A 26,917-nucleotide genomic window follows, 5' to 3' on the forward strand; every position below is an offset into this window, starting at 1 on the left:
TTTCTCTGTATTAAACTGAATTCAACTCTGTTCAGCTTTGGTTTAATGCAAGCTTTGGAGACTGGCTTATTATTACTTTACATGTTACATATTTGTTGCCTATTTGTAAGATTGCAAAGATCATCAAAGTAACTAAAAGTCTACCAAGTAGAGTTTTCAGTAACAGCATTTATCATGAAAAATAAAATAGAAAATTTTAAACTTTTTTTAGTTCTTTTTTTTAAAATTGATTTCAGAGAGAAAGGGAGAGGGAGAGAGAGAAATATCAATGATGAGAGAGAATCATTGACCGGCTGCTTCCTGCACGCCCCCCACTGGGGATCGAGCCCGCAACCTGGGTAGGTGCCCCTACTGGAGCCCAATCGTGACCTCCTGGTTCATATTTCCATGCTCAACCACTGAGCCATGCCGGGTGGGCGAATTATTTTTTTAACTTTAAAAATTAAATCTATAGAAGCTCTGGAGTTCTTGGAATGTTACAGTTCAACTAAGGTAGTGCTAATGTGAAAAAGAGAATTTCCAGAATTAATGACACTGGGGTTATTTTTTTAAAAACTACTTTAGAAAAAAATTTTTTAATGATATGATTATTTAGAATAAAACTGTTGTTTATGTGGGGGGAAAAGAATTCTCATATATTATCTCCTACTATCCACTTCTTTTTAAAAAATATATTGTATTGAATTTTTACAGAGAGGATGGTATAAGGACAGAGAGTCAGAAACATCTATGAGAGAGAAACATCAATCAGCTGCCTCCTGCACACCCCCTACTGGGGATGCGCCCGCAACCAAGGTACATGCCCTTGACCGGAATGGAACCTGGACCCTTCAGTCCCCAGGCTGACGCTCTATCCACTGAGCCAAACTGGTCAGGGCCCACCATCCACTTCTTTAGCTAATTGATCTAACAGTGCAAGAGTAGAGGGTGGGTCAAAGATTTTTCCCTGGAGGACATGTTTGGGGGATTTTTGTGGTGGAATGTGTATGGTTGGCAAGCAGACATAAAGTAAGTAGATGGTCTGTATCTCTCTCACTCCATGAACTTGTTTACTGAAGGAAAGCATTTAAGAACTGGCCTTGCTTGACTCCATCTAAGTAGTATTTTCATCTTTATATCCTGTAAACATCTAATGCATCACTCAAGGAGGAAAAAGATCAAGGTTGTTAGGCATTAATAATTCCCTTCCTTAAATGACACCTACTCATTACTATATGAGCACTGGGAGTTACTACCCATTTCAAGCTGGAGTCTGAAAGAAATCACCTCTGGTATCTCTGATGAGGAGCTATAAGTAGGCCCCAGATTTAGGTATAATAAATACTTGTAATTGAAATGATACAGGCTACCTTGTTTTATTGAGCTTCACATTATTGCACTTCACAAATGTTACCTGTTTTACAAATTGAAGGCAAGACCCTCCACCAGTCAGATTACTATTCCCAGTACCCATCTAACAATAAGTGGAAATTTTTTAAAAATATATTTTATTGATTTTTTACAGAGAGGAAGGGAGAGGGATAGAGAATTAGAAACATCGATGAGAGAGAAACATCGATCAGCTGCCTCCTGCACACTCCCCACTGGGGATGTGCCCACAACCAAGGTACATGCCCTTGACCAGAATCAAACCTGGGACCCTTGAGTCCGCAGGCCGACGCTCTATCCGTTGAGCCAAACTGGTCAGGGCAAGTGGAAATTTTTTAATGAAGCAACTTTTTTAGATAATTTTTATGAGTTTATTTGAGTCAAACTGACAACATATGCTGGGGAGCAAGATCTCAAATGCTCAGTAATGAAGCAGTTTTAAGCAATCTTTAGAAATACTTTACATGACATCCAAATGTAGTAATCCTTGCCTTAGACTACAAAGGTTAGGGTAAGACAAAAATCCATTTATCTTAGCAACTCTTTCCTTCAGACAAAGCCCTCCTGAATCCACACACATTCATCCAAAACTTCCTCTGCTCCTAGAGCTTAGGACAGGAATGCTCAAGTGTCCCTCATCTCGCCTTCTGGTTGCCATGTGTCTGAGCACTCAGTGCCCATGAGCAGCTGTCTCGACCTTTTGTGTAAAAGCTGGAACCACTATGGTGCTCACATAACCAATTTCTCGTCCTCTCCTCTCCTCCCATCACTACCACCCACATAGGCATAAATAATCCAAGCTGGCCCTGTCGATATGGCTCAGCGGTTGAGCATCAACCTATAAACCAAGAGGACACGGTTCAATTCCAGTCAGGGCACATGTCTAGGTTGTGGGCTCCAACCCCAATAGGGGGCGTGCAGGAGGCAGTCAATCAATGATTCTGTCTCATCATTGATGTTTCTATCTCTCCCTCTCCCTTCCTCTCTGAAATCATTAAAGAAATATATATATATATATAATTTTAAATTGAACTGTTTAAAAAAAAAAGCTACTACAAATCTATACCAAACATCATTCTTAACAGTTAAAATCTGTAAGTATACATTTTTAAAACAAGAAAAAAATATGTCTGCTGTGATCATTCTTTTCAACATTGGAGGTTCTACCACACAGAAGTAAAAGAAAAAAAACAAGTATGAGGATTGCAAAGGGAGAAATAAAACTATTACACACAGACACTATGCTTGAAAAATTCAAAGGACTATAGAAGACATATTTCTTGTTTAACAAGGTGGCTTGCTGTAGACCAGTGATGGCGAACCTATGACACGCATGTCAGAGGTGACACGTGAACTCGTTTTTTTGGTTGATTTCTTTGTTAAATGGCATTTAAATATATAAAATAAATATCAAAAATATAAGTCTTTGTTTTACTATGGTTGCAAAGATCAAAAAATGTCTATATGTGACACGGCACCAGAGTTAAGTTAGGGTTTTTCAAAATGCTGGCACGCCGAGCTCAAAGGTTCGCCATCACTGCTCTAGACTGATTGTGTCCCTCACCAAATTATAATGTTGAAAACTTAACCCACAATGTGATGGTATCAGGTGGTGGAAGCCTTTGGGGCTGATTAGTCATGAGGGTGGAGCCTTCATGATGGGGTTAGTGCCCTTATGAAAGAGACCTCACAGAGCTCCCTCACCCCCCACACCTTCCATCACCTGAGGACACAGGGAAAAGCCTGGAAGAGGGCCCTCACCAGACACTGAATCTGCTGACACCTTGATCTTGGACTTCCAGGATCCAGAACAGTGAGAAATAAGTTTTTTTGTTTGTTTGTTTGTTTGTTTATAAGCCACCCAGTGTATGGTATTTTGTTAGAGCAACCAGAATGGACTAAGCAGTGGATAGGTTACAAAATGGTTAACAAAAATAAGTTATAACCAATGAACACGGGGAATATAAATAAAAAGATACCAATTTAAATAACAATATTATAAAATATTTAGGAACAAACCTAACACAAAAAAATGTGAAGACCTTTGTGGGGAAAATTAGGTGTGGCGCCTGAAAGGACCAGGACTGTGCTGTCTAATGTAGCTGTTAGCTACATGTGCTTATTTCAATTAAAATATAAATCAATTAAAATTAAACAGCATTCAGGATTCAGTTCCTTAACCATATTAGCCAATTTCCAGTGCTCAGTAGCCACATGTGGCTACCCCACTGGACTGTGTAGAAATAGACTATTTCCACCATCACAGAAAATCCTATTGGACAGCACTGGACTACAATATACTCCTTCGTCTCGTAAATTTTCAATTAGAATGTGATCATTTAACACCACTTATGTTCTACCCCCATAAAGGGAAGCATGACTTAGGAACAAATACAGATTAGGAGTTGTAAAATTTTCTTTCCTTTTTAAAAATATATTTTTATTGATTTCAGAGAGGAAGGGAGAGGGAGAGAGAGATAGAAACATCAATGATGATAGAGAATGGTTGATCGGCTGCCTCCTGCACGCCCCCTACTGGAGATCAAGCCCACAACCTGGGCATGTGCCCTTGACCAGAATCAAACCTGGGACCTTTCAGTCCACAGGGCCATGCTCTATCCACTGAGCCAAACCAGCTAGGGCATAACGTTTTCTTAACTTCTAAGAGTTTTGGGGGTTGTCTTTTGGGGGGGGTTGGGGGTCTTGCCTAGCATCTGAAGGCACCTCTGACAGGGAACCAACTATTTTGAGTCTTTTCATTATAAAAGCCACAAAGTCCAGATTATTTTGATATTTGTTCTTCCATAACCCTATCAGTAAGGATACAGGCATGGGACCCACAATTGGCCAATCAGATACTCTCTTTGAAGATCCAAGTCTTGGGTGAGCAACACAGAGATGCTGGAACAGCTTGGAGTTCATTCTGGCATGGGTAGTGGTGGCCTCTGGTATCTGGTGACCATGGATGGCGCCAGGGGTGATGATGCCAGTGGCAATATTAAGTACCTAGCAGTGACAGCATTTTAACCAGGCCAGTCATGTTCTGGGGTCCTGCTGTCCCCACCACTGAACAAACTCCATTCACCAGCCTTGCCTCTAACAACTACCCATAATCTCCCCCAAGAAATTCCTTTTCTAAGTCACAAGGAGTTGATGTCTTTATTTGCAGCTACAGACTCTGAATGGTATGAAGTTCAAATGTCTCCTAGATTATCTAGTGCAAACTTATTGTGATTCATAATGTAAATGCAGGCAAATGGCATTACACCTCTCTTAACACTTCCTATCAGTCAGCTTATGCCCGTGGTCGGCAAACTGTGGCTCTCGAGCCACATGCGGCTCTTTGGCCCCCCTTGAGTGTGGCTCTTCCTAAGCCTTAGGAGTACCCTAATGAAGTTAATAACAATGTACCTACCTATATAGTTTAAGTTTAAAAAATTTGGCTCTCAAAAGACATTTCAGTCGTTGTACTGTTGATATTTGGCTCTGTTGACTAATGAGTTTGCCGACCACTGGCTTAGGCTAAGCCATGCTGTGGTAAAAAAAAAAAAAAAAGAAAGAAAAAAAAAGAAAATAACCCCTACCCCTGAAATCTCAGTGGTTAAAAAAAACCAAAGATTTATTTCTCACCTTAATGTCCATATGGGTCAGCTGTCGTTCCGGTTCCATGTCATCTTCCCACTGGACCCAGACTGATGAACCTAACCTAATGGAACAAACCCTGTCTGATATATTGCAGGTCTCGTGGGTTGAGAGAAACAGACCAAAATAATACCCCTGCTGGCTCTTAAAGTGCCCATCCATATGTCATTGGCCAAAGCAAGTTTTACATTTTGATGTCCAATCCTTCTAAAGCAGTGGTTCTCAACCTTCCTAATGCCATGACCCTTTAATACAGTTCCTGATGTTGTGGTGACCCCCAACCATAAAATTATTTTTGTTGCTACTTCATCACTGTAATTTTGCTACTGTTATGAATCGTCATGTAAATATCTGATATGCAGGATGTATTTTTAGGGGGCCCGACCCCCAGGTAGAGAACCGCTGTGAGGAGCAAGCTGATCTGAATGCTGTGGTGGTCTACAATTGTCCTCCTGGAAGGGTCATAAACTATTTGATCAATAAAACCATCTAACACAGCTCTTATGACTCAGGGCTTTGTTTTATTGATTTGGTAAGTTTCAAATTCCATAACATGAATTAAATTTATTTAGAATGGCCCTAGCTGGTTTGGCTCGGTGGGTAGAGCGTTGGCCTGTGGACTGAAGGGTCCCAGGTTCGATTCTGGTCAAGGTCACATGCCGGGTTGTGGGCTCGATCCCCAGTAGGGGGCATGCAGGAGGCAGCCGATCCATGATTCTCTTTCATCATTGATGTTTCTAGCTCTCTCTCCCTTTCCCTTCCTCTCTGAAATAAATAAAAACATTAAAAAATTTATTTGGAATGCATTATTTGGGGTTTGAAACATTCATAATAGTAACACTTGATACAGTTTGTTAAAGTTCGATGCAGTGTTTCCAAAGTGTGGGGTGAAATATGCAGAACAGAAACATGGATGAACTCATATTGAAATCCCACTCCCACTTGAATAAAAATCAACTTTACAAAATTGCATTAAGCAGTTAACCTTGTGGCTTTGAGGGGAAAAAACAAACAAACATGTCCACAAGTAATGTAAAGCAGTGATACAACAGGGGAGAGATAGAATACAGAAAATTCATCGGATGAGCTAAGTGTGAAATCCCCCAGCCTAATGATGTAATGGAATTATGTGAGGAAAAGACTACTTTATAACAAGCTAAACAATTCAAAAGCACAATAATTTTATGCCAGAGGGTGTGTATGTGGAAGGAGATAGGCAGGGGAGGAAAAACTGAACCCCATATGTTGCTAAAAATTACAAACTTTAGTTCTCACCAAACACAGTAACTCGAAGTCCTTAGTGATGAAATTCGATTAAACTCATCTTTGCCAACTAAATTAAGAAACGAGGGGAAGTATCCGTATTTCCTTTTTCTTAAGGAAAAAAAATCATATGACCTTTATCTTGTAGATAAGAGTTGAGCTTTTCTGCATTCAATATGTCAAGTTTTGCATGTGGTTAACCAAAAATAATCATTCACACAAAAGTTTGAAGAAGTGTAATTGTAACAGGTATAAATGTTAAGTTATTTGCGTAAATTCAGTTAAAGCTGCACTTTAAATAAAGGTCAGCACAGTTCCATTGGTTAGTAAGACAACATTTATTTCTTGAGTTTTAAAAAAACAACTCATGTGAAAGAAGCCAGACACAGAAGAGCACATATGGTATGATTCCATGTATATGAAATATCTGGAGCTGGTAAATCCATAGAGACAGAAAGTAGATGAGTGGCTGCCAGGGGCTGGGGGGAGCGAGGGACGGGAAGTGAATGCTAATGGGGACTAGGTTTCTTTTGGGGATGGTGAAAGTGTTCTGAAATTAGATAACGGTGGTGGTTATACAACTTTGTGAATACACACTAACAACTGCTGAATTGTAGAATTTAAATTAAAAAAAACTGCTGACTTGTAACAAAACTAAATAAATGCACATGAGCTTAAAAAACCCTCATATGTTGCAAACAGTATATATATATATATATATATATATATATATATATATATGCACATTTGAACCACCAACATACACTCAAGGACAGTCTGTAATACATAGGTATTAAGTCAACAACAATGAAGAAATCACCAAGCAATTCTTTCAACTATGTTCCTTATTAAATACTTGCAGGGTTTTCTGGCAAATAAAACCATGAACAAATAGAATTTTATTCTGACCTCCTTTTCCTTATTTGTCTGGTGAAAATGGTATGGAATACTGAAATGGAAAATAATGCAGAGAAAGGGAAAGGTCCTAAGACAACAAGACAATTGTCTATACCCTAGCATTTGAGCATATGTGGCCTGAGATTTTATATCTGACTAGAGCAGTGGTCGGCAAACTGCGGCTCACGAGCCACATGTGGCTCTTTGGCCCCTTGAGTGTGGCCATGAAGTTTCAACTGCACTGTACGTGTGCGCCCGCACGTGGTATTTTGTGGAAGAGCCACACTCAAGGGGCCGCAGTTTGCCGACCACTGGACTAGAGGCTTGATGCACGAAATTCATGCAAGAGTAGGCCTTCCCTCCCCCAACTGCTGGCACCGGCTTCCCTCTGGCACCCGGGACCGGGGCTTCCCTCGCAGCCTCGGCATCATCCAGAAGGTCATCCAGAAGGACGTCTGGTCTAATTAGCATATTACGCTTTTATTATTATAGATGCTCACTCAAAGATACTACATGGGAAAGAAAAGCTCAAAAATATTCTGGGAAAAACATGCTTTCTCTTTTCCAATTCTTCATTCTTTCCACTCTCAAATTGTTTTGCCTGTTGTAAACTATAATCACTCCCTCTAAACAGGTTTTTAATTCTTTACATAAATATGCATAGGTATTGATATGTCATATTTCTGGCTATTATGGTTTTTTTAAGTGCATTAATTCAGTAAATATTTGTTGAAGGCTTTCCATGTGCCAGGAACTGTTCTAGGGTTGGGGATAATCTGTGAACTAAGAAGACAAAAATCCTTAACTCTATGGAATTTACAATTTGGTGAAGGGAGGGGGGTGGGAAACTGACAATTAACAAACTAAGTAAGTAAAGCATTGTATCTAAATAGTGAATAAGCTCTACCAAAAAAAATCAGAAAGGGTACTTGGGGAAGGCATCACTGCCCAGGGTGACATCCGAGCTAGGTAAATTAAGTCATTGGGAATCTGGAATAAGAGCATTTGAGGCAGAAGCTGCAGCCGGTGCAAAGGTCCTGTGGCAGGTGTGTGCCTGGCACAGTCAATGACCAGCAAGGAGGCCAGTGACCTGCTGTAAGCCACATGAAAACAGTGTTTTCAAGAAGGAAGCAAGTGTGTAAATGCTGCTGATAGGTTTCAGGGCTGAGAAGTGTCCCTTGCATTTATCAACATGGAAGGTGGAGATGGTTGTGACCAAGACCAGCGGAGAGAGCTGTGCTAGCTGGGAACTTGGGGTTTCATCCAAAGGTGTTAAGTGGGAGGCAGAGTTCGCAGGCCCAATGGCTGTGGACAGGACAGCATTTTGCAAACTGGAACATGCGTAGGACTCATTGAGGGCTTTGTGACAAGGACGATTCAGAGTCAGTAGGTCTGGATGAGGCCCTGGTGTCTGTATTTGCTTCCAGGTGATGCTGACACAGCTGATCCCAGGGCCTCACTGCGAATGGCGAGAGTGCGGGGCTGATTTTACTGCAGTTTCTTTTCTGGGCACAGATCTAACCGGGGGCGTATGTGGCAGCTCAAATCTGTGGCTTGAGAAATGGGGAAGAAACAGAGAGAAATGGGGAGCAATGATTGTGGATGGAAGCTTTGGCCCTGCTGGATGTGTGACTGAAAGAGGAAGGGGCCTTCTATGCAGAAATGCAAAGGCCAGAGCCCAGCACGCTGCCTGGCCGCCAGCTGACTCCTCTTCATCTGTCAGTGGTTCTGGCGGTCCCCTCCTGGAGGCCCCTCTGAGGAAGGCTGGCACCAGGTAGGTAGGGAATGTGTCTAGTCCAGTGATGGCGAACCTTTTGAGCTCGGTGTGTCAGCATTTTGAAAACCCCTAACTTAACTCTGGTGCCGTGTCACATATGGAAAGTTTTGGATATTTGCAACCATAGTAAAACAAAGACTTATATTTTTGATATTTATTTTATATATTTAAATGCCATTTAACAAAGAAAAATCAACCAGAAAAATGAGTTCGCATGTCACCTCTGACACGCGTGTCATAGGTTCGCCATCACTGCCCTAGACGCCTGCACCCCTGCCTCTTCGGTCTCTTAAAGTGGAAAATGACTACTGGCTACATGGCATTGGCGCTCCACCTGTATTCGTGGGTCCTGAGGCCTGGGACGGTGTCTTGTCATCTCTTTGCCCCCAGCACCTGGCAAAGTGTAAAGCAATGTGCACTTGTTACTGCATAGCCTTTCTGGTAACACACAGTAACATCTCTGGAAGCCTAATTTTAAACAATATTGCAAATGAGATTACATGAAGTCGTCATGGGTTCTCCCTTCAGGCTGTGGGCTCTTCTGAAAGCAAGAAGGTGCCTTCTAAAAATAAATAAAGAAAGCAAGAAGGTGCCTTCTATAATCTAGGCCCTTACAGTAAATACCTCTGAGAGACAGAAAAATGTTTGAGTCAAATATTTTGCACTTACTGGTAAGTTATAAATAACAAAGCAATCTGACCTGAAAGATGAAGGCCGGCCCTTGCAAAGGCAGTGGAGCGCTGCCAGCCGCGGGCTTCCTGACTGGTCCTTGGAAATGGAAATGGGGAATGAAAGGAGCCTCTGATCCCAGGAAGGGCTGGGGAAGAGACAGAGCTGCAATTGTACCAAGTTTGGATTTGAAAGAAGTGACATGGACAAAAGGAGAGTGATGTGGGAAAATCCATGAAGAGAGCCTTTCTGCATTCAGGTATAACAACTGAGGTTTGTGCCCAGCGCAGAGCTGCTCCTCAGAACCATGGCAACCAGGATCCAGGCTATCCTCGCATGGCGCAGAGCTTCTGTGCTGTTTGTTATTTCTTATTATGGGCCACAAGTAGGGAATTGGGGTTGGTTGTATTTTATGAAGCATCCATTTGCAATATTGCCAATGTATGGGAGGGAAAAATCGTTTTTCTTCTACCCATCCAGGTTCCTGGCTGGGACTCTGTTACAAAAGACAAATTAACAAGAGGAAAGCACACACATTTATTTAACGTCAGTTTTACATGACACAGGAGCTTTTATAAGAAAATCAATACTTAAACGGTTAAACCCGAGTGTTTTTCTACTTGGTTTAATGAAGAGCAGAAAGTCATGAGAAAATGAGATAGAACAAAGGTTATGAGCCAATGGTAGTAATCTGAGGGAAACCTAATGGGGCCTGTTCATTCCGGTTCCTCTCATCATGTCTCCATCTATGCTATAGACATAAGAATGGTCTTTTCCTTGGGTGTGGGGCGGGCACCTCTCACTGGTGGGTCCTATGAACTGCCTCAGGGGAGAATGGGGAGATCAGAGAGTCCTTCCTGCACCTGCCATTTCTCAAATTCCTTTAGCTTAAAATATTTTGGGGTAGCATGTCCTGAACCCCATTATCAAGGACTTTGTCAACCATAAGGATACAGGGAGAGCTGTCTTTGAGTCCTTGTGTTTGAAACCAGGTATATGAAATTTGGGCCATTGGTATGGCCACTTAACTGGTGTGCCTGCATCCACCCTTGCTTTCTTCCCCATCTAACTTAACATAGAAGCCACAGAAATCCTTCCTAAAGGTCATTCAAATCTTATCACCACCAACTCCCTAGCTTCCATGCTTCCCCTCAAGCTTGGAAAACCCCCCAAAGTCCTTATCATGACCGAGGAGGCCTTCATGAATTTGATGGCCCTTTAACTTCACCTCTCCCCTCTCCCCCTCTCCCCCTGTGACAATGCCTCAGCCTGTGGACCCTTGCGATGCCTCATCTTTGACAGACACCTTCCAGTCTTAGGTCCTTTTCCTATAAAAATTACTGTAAATAAAAGATCCTTTACCCCACAAGCAATTAAAAAAAAGCAAAACAAAAAAAAAACGCCTTTGCTCTGGCTGGTTTGGCTCAGTGGATAGAGCGAAGGCCTGCGGACTGAGGGGTCCCAGGTTTGATTCCGGTCAAGGGCATGTGCCTTGGTTGCGGGCACATCCCCAGTAGGGGGCGTGCAGGAGGCAGCTGATTGATGTTTCTCTCTCATTGATGTTTCTAACTCTCTATCCCTCTCCCTTCCTCACTGTAAAAAATCAATAAAATATATTAAAACATAATAAAATAAAAAACATCTTTGCCCTGGCCGGTTTGGCTCAGTGGATAGAGTGTCAGCCTGCAGACCAAAGGGTCCCAGGTTCGGTTCCAGTCAAGGGCATATACCTTGGTTGTAGGCTCCTCCCCAGTCCGGGCCCTGGTCAGGACCCATGCGGGAGGCAACCAATTGATGTGTTTCTCTTACATCTATGTTTCTCTCTGTCTTTCCCTCTCTCTTCCAATCTCCCTAAAAATCAATGGAAAAATATCCTCTGGTGAGGATTAACAAAACAAACAAGTTAAAAGAAACAACACCTTTACTTTTAGGGAATAAAATTTAGGATGTGAAAGAATGATTACCAATGCTTAGAAAACAAAATGCTATCTAAAGCAAAAACCCAGATTACTATTTTTCCCAGGTCTAGTTGCAATAGTCACTAACAAAGTTAATACAAAATGAGGAGGACTAGCCAGATTTTTACGTCTTGGAGAGTAAAAGAATTTCCATTTCAGGCGTTTTTGTCTGCAAATTTAGGTTGCAAAATTCCAGTATAAATAAAAACTACCCACAAAAAAAAACCCCAAACCCCAAAACACACACACACTAAAAAAAAAAAAAAACCACACACAAAAAAAACCCTAACCAAAAAGCAAAGAGTGACATGAACTAATCACATTTGGGTTTCACGTACTGTGCTCTTTTATACCCACTGAATAGTCTTTAAGATCATTCCAAGTCACATGAAACCACACTTTGTGAAACTTGAAGTTTTAGGTGACTTTGCAAGTTTCTCTTTAAAGGACTAATATGCCACCTCACAATAAACAGCCCTGGGAAGTCACAGGGAGAAAAGGGACCAAAATAGAATTCGTACTGGATGGCCTCAAGCGATTTCTTCAAAACCATTTGAAACACAAAGGCATTTTAGTTTTGAGCACCTTTGGGGGAATTCTGTCAGTGCGCTTAGGCCTTCAGGGTCTGGCAAAGCAAGTTAAACAAGTTGAGAGAAAAGAACTTATGCAAATGTGCAGGTCATCTGGTTTGCAGATAACTCAGAAGTAAACTTGTACTCTTTATTTTTCAGAAGTAAACTTGGTGAAGCTATTACAATTAACATTCTATGAATATTTATTTTAAAATATGTTTTATTGACTTCAGAGAGAGGGAGAGGGAAAGAGAGATGGAAACATTAATGATGAGAGAGAATCATCAATTGGCTGCCTCCTGCATGCCCCACACTAGGGGTTGAGTCTGCAACCTGGGCACATGCCCTGACCAGGAATACAACCATGACCTCCTGGTTCATGGGGTCAATACTAAACCACTGAGCCACACCAACATGGCATCTATGAATGTTTAAAAGAGGGGGAAAAAACCAGCTGCAACCACACAGAAGGCTTGCTGTGTTTAAACAATTATACCACTTGCTGAGACACTGTTTGCAAGGCCTCAAAGAAGTCATTTCCTTTTCAATTCATTTATTAGAGAACTGTTGGGAGAGTCAAAGGCTGAAGCAATGGCCTTCGTCTGACTGATTTATTCCTGTTTTTCCGTAAGTAGATTTGGAACTTCAGACCTAGAGGGGGTCAGAGTATGCCACGCCGGGATATGCCATCCTGATATAAGGATCATTCTGAGCGGAAAGCGAATGAGAAAAAGCAGACATAGGATAAGCTTCCTGCCCTCCCTGAAAACAGAACAGAAATTCCCCTCATGAATTCCGTACCAGGAAGTGGGTAACAACCTTATCACTGGGGACGAGATGGCACTGAGACTACACAAATGACTAAATAACCACTACCTTCCCTTAGGTTCCCCTAGAAACCAAAAGCCCCTTTCCTTTGTCTTCTCTACAAATGTATTGTTCTTTGTTAAAATGCCATATAAGCCTAAGTTCTAACCAGCCCTTTGAGTTACTCATCACTGAGTTTCTCCTGTGGGTATCATGTAGCAAGTGGTAATAAACTGGTTTTCTCTTGTTGATGTGTCTTTTTCAGTCTAATTTGCAGCCTCCCAAGTGTTTTGTCCTCCCCTGCAGACCTAAAACACATGCCCTTGGGAACATGAAGACTCCCTAACATCAGAAACTAAAGGTCAGAGTTCAGTGGTTCTCAACCTTCTGGCCCTTTAAATACAGTTCCTCATGTTGTGACCCAACCATAAAATTATTTTCGTTGCTACTTCATAACTGTCATGTTGCTACTGTTATGATCATCATGTAAATATCTGATCTGCAGGATGGTCTTAGGCGACCCCTGTGAAAGGGTCCTTCGACCGCCAAAGGGGTCGCAACCCACAGGTTGAGAACCGCTGTCATAGTTGAAGAGTTTACATACCCTGGAGACTTTGCAAAGAAAAAAAACCCCATAACTCCTTCCACAAATCAAGGACTCAAAATAAAACACTGTAGGATTAGTTATAGGGTAACTTTCGCGGCTTAAGGAAGACCTGTAAACTGAGAAAAGAGGGAAAAATAACAAAGCTCTAGTTACACAATGTTAGAGCCTAAAGGCACTATTCACTTTGTCCTGCATCTCTCGGAACACATTTCTCAGAAGCCAAAGTAGCCTGGCCGGTGCGGCTCAGTTGCTTGGAGCATCGTCCAGTGCACTGAAAGGCCGCAGGTTTGATTCCTGGTCAAGGCACATACCTGGGTTGTGGGTTCGATGCCTGGTGTTGGTGCATATGAGGCAACTGATCGATATTTCTCTCTCACATCAATGTTTTTTCTCTCTCCCCCTCTTTTCCTCACTCTCTAAAAATCAATGAGAAACATGTTCTTGGGTGAGGATTAAAAAAAATAAAGTTAATATTGAGGCAGTCGCTGACAGTGAATTTGGAGGTAGAAAAGCTGGGAGCAGCTTGAGTCGGGCTACCTGTGGTTGTGTAGCTTGGGCAAGTCACAGCATCTCTGTGGACCTGTTTCATCACCTGTAAAGTATACAGAACAACAGTCTTTTCTTAGAACCGTGAAAAGGGTCGAGTGAGAGCCTAGGTATGAGCAGTTCTCAACTGTGACAGCATCTCAAAATTACTCAAGAAATTAAAAAGAAGCCTGGCCCATGTGGCTCAGAGGTTGAGCATCGTCCCAGGAGCCAAGAGGTCACTGGTTCCATTTCCGGTCAGGGCACATGCCTGGGTGGGGGCTCGATTCCCAGTAGGGGCGTGCAGGAGGCAGCCTATCAATGTTTCTCTCTCTCTATCCCTCTCCTTCCATCTCTCTCTAAAAATCAATAAAAAAAAACATATTTAGGAAAAAAATTAAAAAGGAAATGTTGATGCCTGGGTTGCAGCCCACAGATTCAGATGTGATTGTTCTAGGGTTGGCCCTCAGCCTCGGTAGAGTTTCAAAGTTCCCCAAATGGTTCTAATATGCAGCCACTGTTGATAACTATCGGCCTATTGCTAAAGTAGTGCTTCTCAAACTATTTTGGACAGGATGACGTGGGGATCCTGCCAAAATGCAGGTTTGAATTCAGTAGCTTGGGGCCGAGAGTCTGCATTTCTAACAGGCTCATAGGTTATGCTCTCTAACACTCTGAGGATAGCAAAGTACTATGTGGCCACAAAGCACAATGCAGACAGTCATCCACTCTCTAGCCAAAGCATCAAAAATTATATACATACATATATATATATATATATATATATATATATATATATATATATCTATCTATATATATATTGATTGATTTCAGAGAGGGAGAGGGAGAGAGATAGAAACATTGACGATGAGAGAGAATCACTGTTCGGTTGCCTCTTGTATATCTGAGCCCAAAACCCGGGCATGTGCCCTGATTAGGAATCCAACTGTGTCCTCCTGGTTCATAGGTCAACACTCAACTACTGAGCCACACCAACTGGGCTTCTTAGGGTTGTATAGGATTTTAAAAACAAGCATAAAAGGGTGATATAAATATAAGGTTTCACTCCAGTTATCTGTTGTTCAGAACATTTACTTATTTTACTTTTAAAACTAATTTTATTAATTTTTAGAGAGGGGAAGGGAGAGGGAGAGGGAAAGAGAAACATCGATGTGAGAGTGAAACATCAATTGGCTGCTTCCTGCATGCATGCCCCCTACCAGGGACAGAGCCCACAACCCCGGCAAGTGCCCTGACAGGGAATACAAGAGGACGCCCAGCCAACTGAATAAAGTTGTTATTTAAAAACGTCATATAGAGTCTCAACCAAATTTTACTTAAAAATCACAAGTGAAAAGGCTGAAAATAGATACACAGCATTTTAGACTGGGATTTCCTGAACGGCAAGATTTAGGTGATTTTTGTTTGTTCTCTTACTCTTTTCTGATTCTCATAATCGTAGTTATTAGTCTAAGATAACTTCCTGACAAAATCTATATACATTTAAGATATGTGCCAGGCCCAGAGCATTTATTTACCATTACAAGCACACCCAATTGCTATGGTACCACTGTTGCCCACATTCATTACAGATTACATAGGTCATCATTTGTTCATCTGGGTTTGAATTCCGCACCCAACTTGGAAGGAAAAGTGCTCCTCTGTCAATTACAGTGACCTTGCAATTGAACTTTTCACAGTGTCTGCATTTTATTTTCTCCGTCTGGGTGCCCTCCATCACTTGGGGAAGGCAATGCTCCTGAATGCCAGATTCCGTGTAGGAATCTCTCAACTCTTTCAGCTCCTTGCTTGCCATGTCCATGACCGTCATTTCGGCAAATTCTCTTGGTGACATGGTCCCAGAGAGCAAGTTTCGTTGTAAGTGAGAATTTCGGGGGTTCTTCAGATTGGCAACTTTGCTTCTGATACAAGTTTTATATTTTTTGAGGTTCTTTGAATACAGGGTAAAAACGTGCTCTTCAATTTCTCTTGCAAAGCTTTGCCACAACTCGGCTTTGGGCTGATTGGTGGAAGAACTAGTTAAAGCTTCATAAAGAAGCTCTGTGCATTTCATTCTCACGGGCACTGCAGGATGTGGCAACTCACTTGATCTCTTGTCAGTGGATTTGGGGTCGCCGCCCTTGACATCCTCTTCCTTACGTTCCATTCCATTCGGGCTGTTTTCAGGCATAAGCATTTCAGCGGCTTTTGCTATAGCATCTTGGGAAGATAGCAGAGGATCAGAACTGGAGCCCCGCAATGTCTCATCTGGACGTGAGTCATAAGAAAGTCCTGAATTTTTGTCCTTATCACCCACGGGGAAGAATTTGGGGCTGTCCCCTGGTTTGAAATAAGGATCATTATAAAGAGCTTTCCATTTCGACAGGAGACACTTGGACTTCTTCTTCAAAGCCACGGTGGGGCAGTTTTTGAGGACACGGTACACAGCCCTGACCACATGTGTCTGCTGGAGATGCTCCTTGGTCACGTGCAGAGTTTCCAGCTCCGTCAGGTGGTTGCCAAGATCCTCAAATTTCCCTTCAGACAGCAATTGCTCAATACGGGAAGCTCTGGCCGCTAGCTGGGTCCTGGCAGACATTTTCACAGCTGCAAAGAGAAAAAGAGTTTTCCATTTTCTTAGGCTTGTGTTTGCCAATCACGGCTTCCTGATAGTAAGTAGCGTGGCACTTTCTGCCAGTGACCTACATGGTGTTTGCTAAAGGAGTTGGGTAATAAAAATGGGTGTGGCATGTTAGAAAACGGGATCTGCAGTGGGGCATGGTTTCGTTTAAAAAGTTTGATTCTCAGTAGTTTTTTTGGGTTTTTTTGTTTGTTTGTTTTGGTTTTTTAGCGGCACTGTAAACAGCTTCTGCATGAATGGCTGCTTAAAGAGCTGCTATAACTTTTGCCACCTCTAATTTTACAAATCAGTGAGCTTCCCGAATCAAGATTTGTCACTTCCTGTGCATGGAATCTGGTGGTCATGTTGGGGATGAAATCATGCCAGTGTCAACATCAACAGGGTACAACTGAGCAAGTCTGGAAACTTCTTCCCATATTCAGCTATATAAGGGAACTACTTGCTCATTTTATAATCTTTTTTTTTTTAGAGAAATTTTATTATTTTTTTAAAATATTTTATTGATTTTTACAGAGAGGCAGGGAGAAGGATAGAGAGTTAGAAACATTGATGAGAGAGGCCGAAACCGGTTTGGCTCAGTGGATAGAGCGTCGGCCTGCGGACTGAGAGGTCCCGGGTTCGATTCCGGTCAAGGGCATGTACCTGGGTTGTGGGCACATCCCCGGTGGGAGATGTGCAGGAGGCAGCTGATCGATGTTTCTCTCTCATCGATGTTTCTAACTCTCTCTCTTTCTCTCTCCCTTTCTCTCTGTAAAAAATCAATAAAATATATTTAAAAAAAAAAAGAAACATTGATGAGAGAGAAACATCGATCAGCTGCCTCCTGCACACCCCCTACTGGGGATGTGCCTGCAACCAAAGTACATGCCCTTGACCGGAATCGAACCTGGGACCCTTCAGTCTGCAGGCGGGAGCTCTATCCACTGAGCCAAACCGGTTAGGGCTTAGAGAAATTTTAAAAAATATTTTTATTGATTTCAGAGAGGAAGGGAGAGAGAGACAGAAATATCAACGATGAGAAAGAATCATTGATTGGCTGCCTCCTGCATGCCCCACACTGTGGGTCGAGCCCACAACCCGGGCTTATGCCCTGACCAGGAATCAAACCATGACCTCCTGGCTCATAGGTCGACGCTAACCACTGAACCATGGCAGCCAGGCTAATTTTATAATCTTTACATGGTACTTTTCTGAATATAAAAGAATGAGAAACAGGGCAACAGGGGATGCTGTTTAGATGTCCCAAGGAATCTAAAGAGGCCATGAGCTAGCACAGGTTGGGAGGCAGCCGGAGCCAGGTCTGATGGGCCCCACTGTGCTGACATCTGAGTCTTCTGAAGAACAGCGGAAAGGTTTACACTAAGGCTACCAGTGGTTCTCAACCTTCCTAATGCCAGGACCCTTTAATACAGTTCCTCATGTTGTGGTGACCCCCAACCATAAAATTATTTTCGTTGCTACTTCATAACTGTAATTTTGCTACTGTAATGAGTCATAATGTAAATATCTGATATGCAGGATGTATTTTCAGGGGTCCCGACCCACAGGTTGAGAACCGTTAGAAGCGATCCAGAGGGTTTATGACACTGGACTAACTGGTCCCTAGGCTGGAGTTTGGCTCTGTTACCTTTTTTTCTTTTCTTTCTTTCTTTTTTTTTTTTACTTTTAGGTGTAAAAAGTTGCTTGATGATTATATCTGAGTGAATCTCTTCCCGGGCAGGCCAATGTTTACTCTAGCTCACCAGTCTATGTTTCTCTCCACATAATGTACACCATCTTGCCTACATGAAAACCGTGGATCTAGATCTGCCCATCTGGCTAAATGTGAACATAAGCGTCTTGATGTCAGGGACTCTGTCTTTTAAAAAATTCATGGACTCCTCCCTGACTGGTTTGGCTCAGTGGATAGAGTGTCGGCCCGCGGACTAAAGGGCCCCAGGTTCAATTCCGGTGAAGGGCATGTACCTTGGTTGCAGCTCAATCCCCAGTAGGGGGCATGCAAGGAGGCAGCTGATCAGTGTTTCTCTCTCATCGATGTTTCTGACTCTCTATCCCTCTCCCTTCCTCTCTGTAAAAAAAAAAAAAAAAAAAAAAATTCATGGACTCCTATTTTACAGCACTTGGTATTAGATAACACCACTGAACATACACAGGCTAATAACACTGAAGTGATTCCAGAGAGAATGAATGTAGACTTCTTAGAAACCATCTGACAAGAGGTGTAACATGTAATGTCCTTTTAGACAGCAAATCTACTTCTATAAATTACTGTAAGGAAATGAGTGATGTGGAGGCTGGATAGCTAAGAATTTTCTTCAAACTGAGAAGAAACGAGAAGGTCCCAAATGGTTAAACATGAATGTTCACAGCAGCAATATTTATAACAAAGAGAAGGAACAACCCAAATGCCCATCAACTGATGGATGAATACACAAAATGTGGTATATCCATATAACGGAATGATATTTGGCAATAAAAAGAAATGAGATTCTGCCTGGCCGGCATGGCTCAGTGGTTGAGCATCCATCTATGAACCAGGAGATCACAGTTCGAATCCTGGTCAGGGCACATGCCCGGGTTGTGGGCTCGATCCCCAGTGTGGGGCATGCAGGAGGCAGCCAATCAATGATTCTCTCTCACCATTGCTGTTTCTCTCTCTCTCTTTCCCTCTCCCTTCCTCTCTGAAATCAATAAAAAATATTTTAAAAAGAAAAGACATGAGATTCTGATACACACTCCAACATGGATGACCCTTGAAAACATTGTGCTAAGTGAAAGGCACAGAGGACCACATATTGTATGATTCCATTTATACGAAATGTCCAGAATAGGCAAATTCATAGAGACACAAAGGAAACTGGTGGTTGGCTAGGGCTGGGGGTGGGGGCACCAGTGGGTGAAATGAGAAGGGGAGTGGCTGTTAATGGGTGCAGTTTTTCTTGGGGTAGGTGGAAAATCTTCTCTAAAGGTGATTGTGGTGACAAGTTGTGCAACTGTCAATATACTAAAAACCACACATATCATTAAAATGAACCATCTTAACCCTTTTCAAGTGGTCAGTTCAGTAATGTTGAGTTCATTCAGTGTTGTGCAACCAACCTCCAGTACTAAAGTATACATGTTAAATAGGGGAATTGGATGGTATATAAATTATATCTGAATAAAGCTGTTATTTAAAAACAACATATAGAGTCTGAACCAAATTTTACTTAAAAATCATATGTGAAAAGGCTGAAAATATATACACAAAATGTCAGACTGGGATTTTCTGAATGGCAAGATTTAGGTTATTTTTTTTTTGTTCTCTTACTCTTTTCGGATTTCCATGATGACTATGTATTATTTTCATAATCACAAAAGTTATTAGTCTAATATGATTCCATGATAAATTCTATATACATTTAAGATATGTGCCTAGCCCTGTTGGTGTGGCTCAGTGGTTGAGTGTTGACATATGAACCAGATTACGGTTAGATTCCTGGTCAGGGCACATGCCTGGGTTACAGGCTCTATTTCCCAGTAGGGGGTGTGCAAGAGGCAGCCAATCAATGATTCTCTCTCATCATTGATGTTTCTATCTCTCTCTCCCTCTCCCTTCCGCTCTGAAATCAATAAAACTATATATTTTAAAAATATATATGTGCCTACTGAAAAATGGCAATGTGAGTGGCTCAACAAACCTTCCCTCTGGAATCAGAATACTGCAAAGGTACTCCATCACCATGGCTTTGCATTCAGATTAGCATTCATAGTCTCCTCAGGAGTCTACCCTGACTCTAAAACAGTTGACTCTCCTCTCAGACTTTATCACCAACTATAAGAATTAAGTACCCTTTAAAAAATTAAGTACTCTTGGCCACAACTATGAGATTCCTTCTGGTGTTTCCATGTTCCTCAAGATTCCAAGTCTTGTATTTTTACCACCAGAAAGTAGACAACCTTGGCAGTCTTTTTTTTCCCCAGTCATTTAATAGTCACTCAATGGGCCATCAATTCAGGATCTTAAGTGGCTATTTTTCTAATTATCCATTCAGTACTTCACGGCCATGGTTTTTCCTTTTTTAAGATTCCACTTCCCCCAAAAGCAAAGGCTCAGGAAACAAAGAAGAAAGATAGCACAGAAAAATAAAAAAGACTCTCGATTGCTGGATATTTATCTCAAAATTGTCCACCTGACATCTCGGGATCTGGAGGAAGTCAAGCAGCCATGTCATGATGATGAGGTCCCAAGCCCTCCCCCACTTGCTGGAAAGTTTCCTAACCAAGAAGAAATATTCATCCTGCCTGCCTTCTATATTCACTCTATATGCATGAATACCAACGAAATCAGGATTGAAGTTAGCTGGAGGTTAACAAGGTGGTTAATAAGAGACAGGTCTACAGTGCCCACATGGCAATTAGGCAATATTTAACTCAGGTCAGAATTTCTCAACGAAGGGTCAGAGTCTCAAGGAGACTCTGAAGGGGAATTTAACTACAGCTTCAGGGCATCAGTGCCAGGAGAGCAGCAGTCTGGCATCCTAGCAAAACTTGTCTCTTACGCACATCAATCTACAGAAGTGAATGCATTCATGTGTAAGCACTTTGCTCTTCATTCCATATGTCCCTCTATTTAGCTCTCCTCCATAATTATTCATTTTCCATCTTTAATTGTGGTAAACTATAGACCACAAAATTTACCATCTTAACCCTTTTCGAGTTTACAGTTCAGAAGTGTTAAGTACATTCAGTGTTGTGCAACCAACCTCCAGAACCTTTTTTTTCCATCTTGCAAAACAAACTTTGTGCCCTTAAACACTAACTCCCCATTCCTTTCTCTCCCGCTTCCCTGCAGCCGTGGGAAGCCATCATTCTATTTACAATATCTATGAATTTCAGTACTTTATATACCTCATATAAGGTGAATCATACAGTATTTGTCTTTTTATGACTGGCTTATTTCACTTAGCGTAATATCATCAATGTTGATCCATGTTGCAGCATGTGCCAGGATTTCCTTCCTTTTTAAGGCTGAAAAATATTCCATTGAGTACAGAGGCTACATGTTGCTTATCCATTCATCCACTGATGGACACTTGGGTTGCCTTCACCTTTTGGCTCTTGTGAATAGAGATGCTATGAACATGGGGGTACAAATACCTCTTCGAGGCCCTGCTTTCAATTCTTTGGGTATATACCAAAAGTGGGATTGCTGGATCATATGGTAATTCTATTTTTAATTTTTTTAATAATATATTTTATTGATTTTTTACAGAGAGGAAGGGAGAGAGATAGTTAGAAACATCGATGAGAGAGAAACATCGATTAGCTGCCTCTTGCACATCTCCTACTGGGGATGTGCCCGCAACCCAGGTACATGCCCTTGACCAGAATCGAACCTGGGACCTTTCAGTCCGCAGGCCGACGCTCTATCCACTGAGCCAAATCGGTTTTGGCTATTTTTAATTTTTCAAGGATCTGCCATACTATTTTCCATTCTCTATCTTTTTAAAATATATATATTTTTTATTGATTTCAGAGAGGAAGGGAGAGGGAAAGAGAGTCAGAAACATCAATGATGAGAGAGAATCCTTGATCTGCTGCCTCCTGTGGGCCCCCTACTGGGGTTTGAGTCTGAAGCCTGGGCATGTGTCCTCCCTTGACCGGAATCGACCCTGGGACCCTTCAGTCCGCAGGCTGACGCTCTATCCACTGAGCCAAACCGGCTAGGGCTCTCCATCTTTTTAACAGCATTTAAATCCTGTCAAACTTTCTATTCCCCCCATGGGGCAATCAGGTGACTATAAATCACTTATTACCCTAGTGGGAGGGCGGGCAGTCTAGTGTGGAAGCAACTGGGATACAAAATTTTGCGGACTGTCATAAAAAGACAAAGTGAGCTGTGTGTCCAGTTTCGAGTTCTACATAGTTCATTTAATAAAAAATTTCGTATGTGTCTAGTGCATGATAGATGCTGAGCCTCAATAGTCTCTGCTTTGAAGGAGCTGCCAGCTCAGTGGAAGGAATACAGACAGAAAAATGCAGCCAATTACGACCCACAAAGATAGACACGATCCACCAGGAGACTCACATAGGAGGACACCGAATCTGGGCTGGCTGTCATCTGACCAGCTCCACTTGCATCCTCACTGCCTTCCTGCCACTTCGTTAGAGGGGTCATCCTCTAATACAGCGGTTCTCAACCTGTGGGTCACAACCCCTTCGGGGGTCGAACGACCCTTTCACAGGGGTCGCCTAAGACCATAGGAAAACACATATATAATTACATATTGTTTTTGTGATGAATCACTATGCTTTCATTATGTTCAATTTGTAACCATGAAAATACATCCTGCATATCAGATATTTACGTGACGATTCATAACAGTAGCAACATTACAGTGATGAAGTAGCAATGAAAATAATTTTATGGTTGGGGGTCACCACAACATGAGCAACTGTATTAAAGGGTCACGGCATTGGGAAGGTTGGGAACCACTGCTCTAGTGCGTATCTTACCAAGATATCCGCTCATTCTCCCACTTAGAGCCCTTCAGGGGTTGCCTTCTGCTCTCAGGATGGAATCAAGGTCCTTGGCCAGGTAATGAAACGCCCCCTTCCAGCCCGCCCCCCCTGTGCCCGGCTGAACCACCGAAGGCTCAGCCAGCTTCACAGCTCTGGGCCTTTGCCCCCGTAGCTCTCTGAGCCTGGCCTGTATCAGTCACCATTGAGTGGGTCTCAATCCTCACTGCAAATCCGAACCATCTGGAGAAAGTAAGCAGCAAAACCAAAAACAGCAATGCCAGGCCCTTGTGGGATAGAATGATATCACAATAAATTAGAATCTGCGAAGGTAGGCCTGGGTATTCTGTCAGCGCTCCAGGCGATTCTGATTGAAACCAGAGCTGCGACCACTGCACAGGCGTAACTCCCTGCCCGCAGCAGGAATGTCCCAGGGACGTTGCTATCAGCCTGCCGTCCTGCTCCCAGACTGAACGCACAGAACCTCTCTGACTGCGCTTCGGCTAGATGAGCCCCGTTAAATCAGGAAATATTAAAAACACCTGCTGGGCACAACTAATCGAAAACCTTCTCTATAAATTACAAGTGGTGACTGCCCTGTGTTAGGTGTCATGATGCACTCAATTCCCCATATTCATTTCCCCTCTTACCTCGTAGTAGCAGAAGGCAATGTATATTTATTGAGCAACTCCACCTGCAGTACACTCATGTCATCTGGATCCTCACAATAACCGAGACAGGCTCATTTCCATCTTACAGATGAGGAAACCTGTTAAAAACATCAAGTATTTGCACTGTTTTTTCATGGTGCATATTACATTAAATTTTTTTATTGTCCGTCTCCCCCACAAGACCCTAAGAATGACATGTTTCATTCGCTGATACACATCTGGCAAACACCTGGCCAATGCTCAGAATTACTCACCCAATACTTTTTGTTAAATTCAGGATGCTCCCTCCTCTCTGCTGGCGAACTTCATTCTTTTCATACAGATCACCTTGCTTGTACCCACTGCACCTGAGCTCAGGGGCCCCTCAGCTTCTTCCACCAGAGACTAAGCTCATCTCAATTCTAGTATAAAAAAAATCATTCACAGCCCTAGCTGTTTTGGCCCAGTGGGAAGAGCGTCGGCCTGAGGACTGATGGATCCTGGGTTCGATTCTGGTCAAGGGCACATACCTCGGTTGCAGGCTCCAGCCCCTCTCTCTGTCTCTTCCCCTTCCCTCCCACTCTCTCTAAAAAATCAATAGAAAAATATCACAGGGGAAAATTAACGACAACATGAATTTAAAATAAATAAACAAATAAATAAATAAAAATTAAAAATCATTAACAGAAATTCTAGTTAAAAACAAAAAGAAACATGGTGTCTACTGTTGGCTAATCAAGTGGGGTCCAGGAGTCAAGCCATGTGGGGATAAAGAGGTTCAAGAAGATACAGTCCCCAGAAGTGAGGTGTGTTGAGTATGCTGGGTAAGCTGCATGACCATTCTGTGCCCCATTGTCCTCATCTACAAAATGGGGGAAATCCAACATCCTAGGATTAATATGAGAATTAAACGACATAGTCCTCATAAAGTCCTTAGAACTACACCTGTCACACAGTAAGCCTGACTGGCGATTGATTACACAGGACTACAATCAAAAGGTTTACATATATCTGCTATAATACCAGGCATTGCTCTAGAACAGGAGGTTGGCAAACTTTTTCTTTAAAAGGCCAAACAACATATATTTTAGGCTTCACAGGCCATCCGATCTCAGTACGCACTACTCAACTCCGCTGCTCTTGCAGCAGAAACAGCAACACTGCCAATGCATAAATGAGTGGGCGTGGCTTTGCTTCAATCTATCTTTTTTCAAAAGCAGGCAGGCTGCATTCAGCTGCAGGTCAGTTTGCTGATCCCTTTTCTAGAACATTGCTGTCCAATAGAAACATAATGCAAGCCACAGATAGAATTTAAAATTGTCTAGCAGCCACGTTAAAAAAACAGACAGGTGAGTCCAGCTGGTGGTGCTCAGTGGTTAAGCTTCGACCTATAAACCTGGAGGTCACGGCACATGCCTGGTTACAGGCTGGATCCCGTGTGGGGCTTATGGGAGGCAGCTGATCAATTATTCTCTCATCATTGATGTTTCTATCTCTCTCTCCCTTTCCCTTCCTCTCTAAAATAGAAAACAAGACAAAACAAAATAAAAAAACCACCAGACAGGTGAAATTAATAATACATTTTACTTAACCCAGTTTATCCAAAATACTGCTACTTCAACATGTGATATAAAAAAATTATTGAGATACTTTATATTTTTCATACTAATTCTCAAAAATTTCGCTGTTTTATGCTTACTGCACAACTCAATTCGGACCAGGCACATTTCAAGTACTCAATTGTCTATGTAGCTAGTGGCTACCGTATTGGATAACAGAGTTCTAGAACATATGCTAATACAGATAATGCTTAGATACACACCTATACCTCTAGATTCTGAATACATACCAAAAAGAGAGTGTATACAGCGCCAGCAAGAGTATGCATATAAAAGCCTGTCATTATTAACTAGTATTACAGTATGTGCTAGGTGCACACATCTGGCCTAAACCCCGAAGAGTGGAAGACGAAAGAAAATTTTCCAAAAGTTTACAAATTAGCAGTAACTGAGATCTGATTAGAACTTTAGATCTAAGATCTAATCCAGCTACACTGGGAGCCCCTTCCTCTAGGGGAGAGAAATGCCAAATGTTTTTTTTTTAATTTTTTTCCCCTTTATTGATTAAGGTACTACAAATGTGTCCTTATCCCCCCATTGTCCCCCCTCCCCCCCACTCATGTCCTCACCCCTCTGTTGTCTGTGTCCATTGGTTAGGCCTATATGCTTGCATACAAGTCCTTTGGTTGATCTCTACCCCTTAGCCCCACCCTCTCCTGCCTCCCCTCTGAGGTTTGACAGTCTTCTGTCTCTAGATCTGTTTTTGTTCATCGGTTTATGTTGTTGTCCGTAGGGGCGTCTCGGTTTTGTAGGGGCGTCTCGGTTTCTGAACTGTCAATACTGTACTGCGCTAGGGGCCTCTCACGTTAAGATGATCCCTAGCAATTGAATGGAAGGGACAACCCAAGGGCCCGCTCTAGCCCGGGTTCTGGTTCCGGTGGGTGGGATGGAGCGACAAGCCAAGCCTGCAGCAAACCGTTCTGGGGTGACAGCCTGGCACCCAACACAAGCAGGAGCGGCCCGGAGGGATCTGCCCACTCCGGGGCCCTCGGGGCGGAGGGGACAAAGGAACGTTCAGGCCTCCCCCACCCAAGGCCCAGGGCACACCAGGACTCCCCCGCGCAGAGACCTAGACAAACCCGGGGCGTGGCTCACCAAGAAGAGCCGGCTGAGCGTGGAGCCCTCCGCGGCCTCCGAGTCTAAAGTGGACTTCCGGTTGCCAGGGCGGGACCACCAAGGTTCAGCCAATCAAAGCCCGCAGAATGGAAAACACAGCCGGGATTCAGCGCCTGCGCACAGCGATCAGCGGCCGTGGGGCGGGTCTGGGCCGCTCGCTGGAGGTGGCTGGCCCAGGGCCAACAGTGCAGCTTCGACGGATGGAAGAAACTAGTGCGGGTATTGTTTTTCAGCAGCGGTTTGTGGAACTGCTCTGCAACGTTCCATTTCTGCTTCCAGTCAAGACAGTGCTCAGCTAAATATTG

The 26,917-nt window shown here is 42.7% G+C and overlaps 1 protein-coding gene across 7 annotated transcripts; it reads right to left on the minus strand.

Annotated features, from left to right (window-relative positions):
* Positions 1-5,527: 5,527 nt before the first annotated feature.
* Positions 5,528-26,689, minus strand: TCEANC (transcription elongation factor A N-terminal and central domain containing). Of its 7 annotated transcripts, none has more exons than XM_059678583.1 (6): positions 26,592-26,651; positions 24,603-24,739; positions 23,878-23,996; positions 23,431-23,514; positions 22,797-22,960; positions 14,907-16,692 (listed from the first exon to the last, which is right to left on the minus strand). In XM_059678583.1, exon 6 carries the CDS (start codon positions 16,682-16,684, stop codon positions 15,626-15,628), a length of 1,059 nt encoding a protein of 352 aa, XP_059534566.1. In that variant the 5' UTR covers positions 16,685-16,692; positions 22,797-22,960; positions 23,431-23,514; positions 23,878-23,996; positions 24,603-24,739; positions 26,592-26,651; the 3' UTR covers positions 14,907-15,625. The 7 variants fall into 7 exon arrangements, 6 of the variants coding, with proteins under 6 accessions (XP_059534566.1, XP_059534567.1, XP_059534564.1 ...); XM_059678581.1 differs by lacking the exon at positions 22,797-22,960 and adding an exon at positions 24,408-24,463 and having other exon boundaries at positions 14,908-16,692; XR_009450464.1 differs by lacking the exons at positions 14,907-16,692; positions 22,797-22,960 and adding an exon at positions 5,528-5,775.
* Positions 26,690-26,917: the final 228 nt, after the last annotated feature.

This window comes from Myotis daubentonii, chromosome X, assembly GCF_963259705.1.
Source record: "Myotis daubentonii chromosome X, mMyoDau2.1, whole genome shotgun sequence".
In the NCBI taxonomy this organism is placed as follows: domain Eukaryota; kingdom Metazoa; phylum Chordata; class Mammalia; order Chiroptera; family Vespertilionidae; genus Myotis; species Myotis daubentonii.

Excerpts from the sequence above, each read along its gene's own strand:
- TCEANC (XM_059678584.1), bottom strand. The coding sequence starts at position 16,684 with ATGTCTGCCAGGACCCAGCTAGCGGCCAGAGCTTCCCGTATTGAGCAA.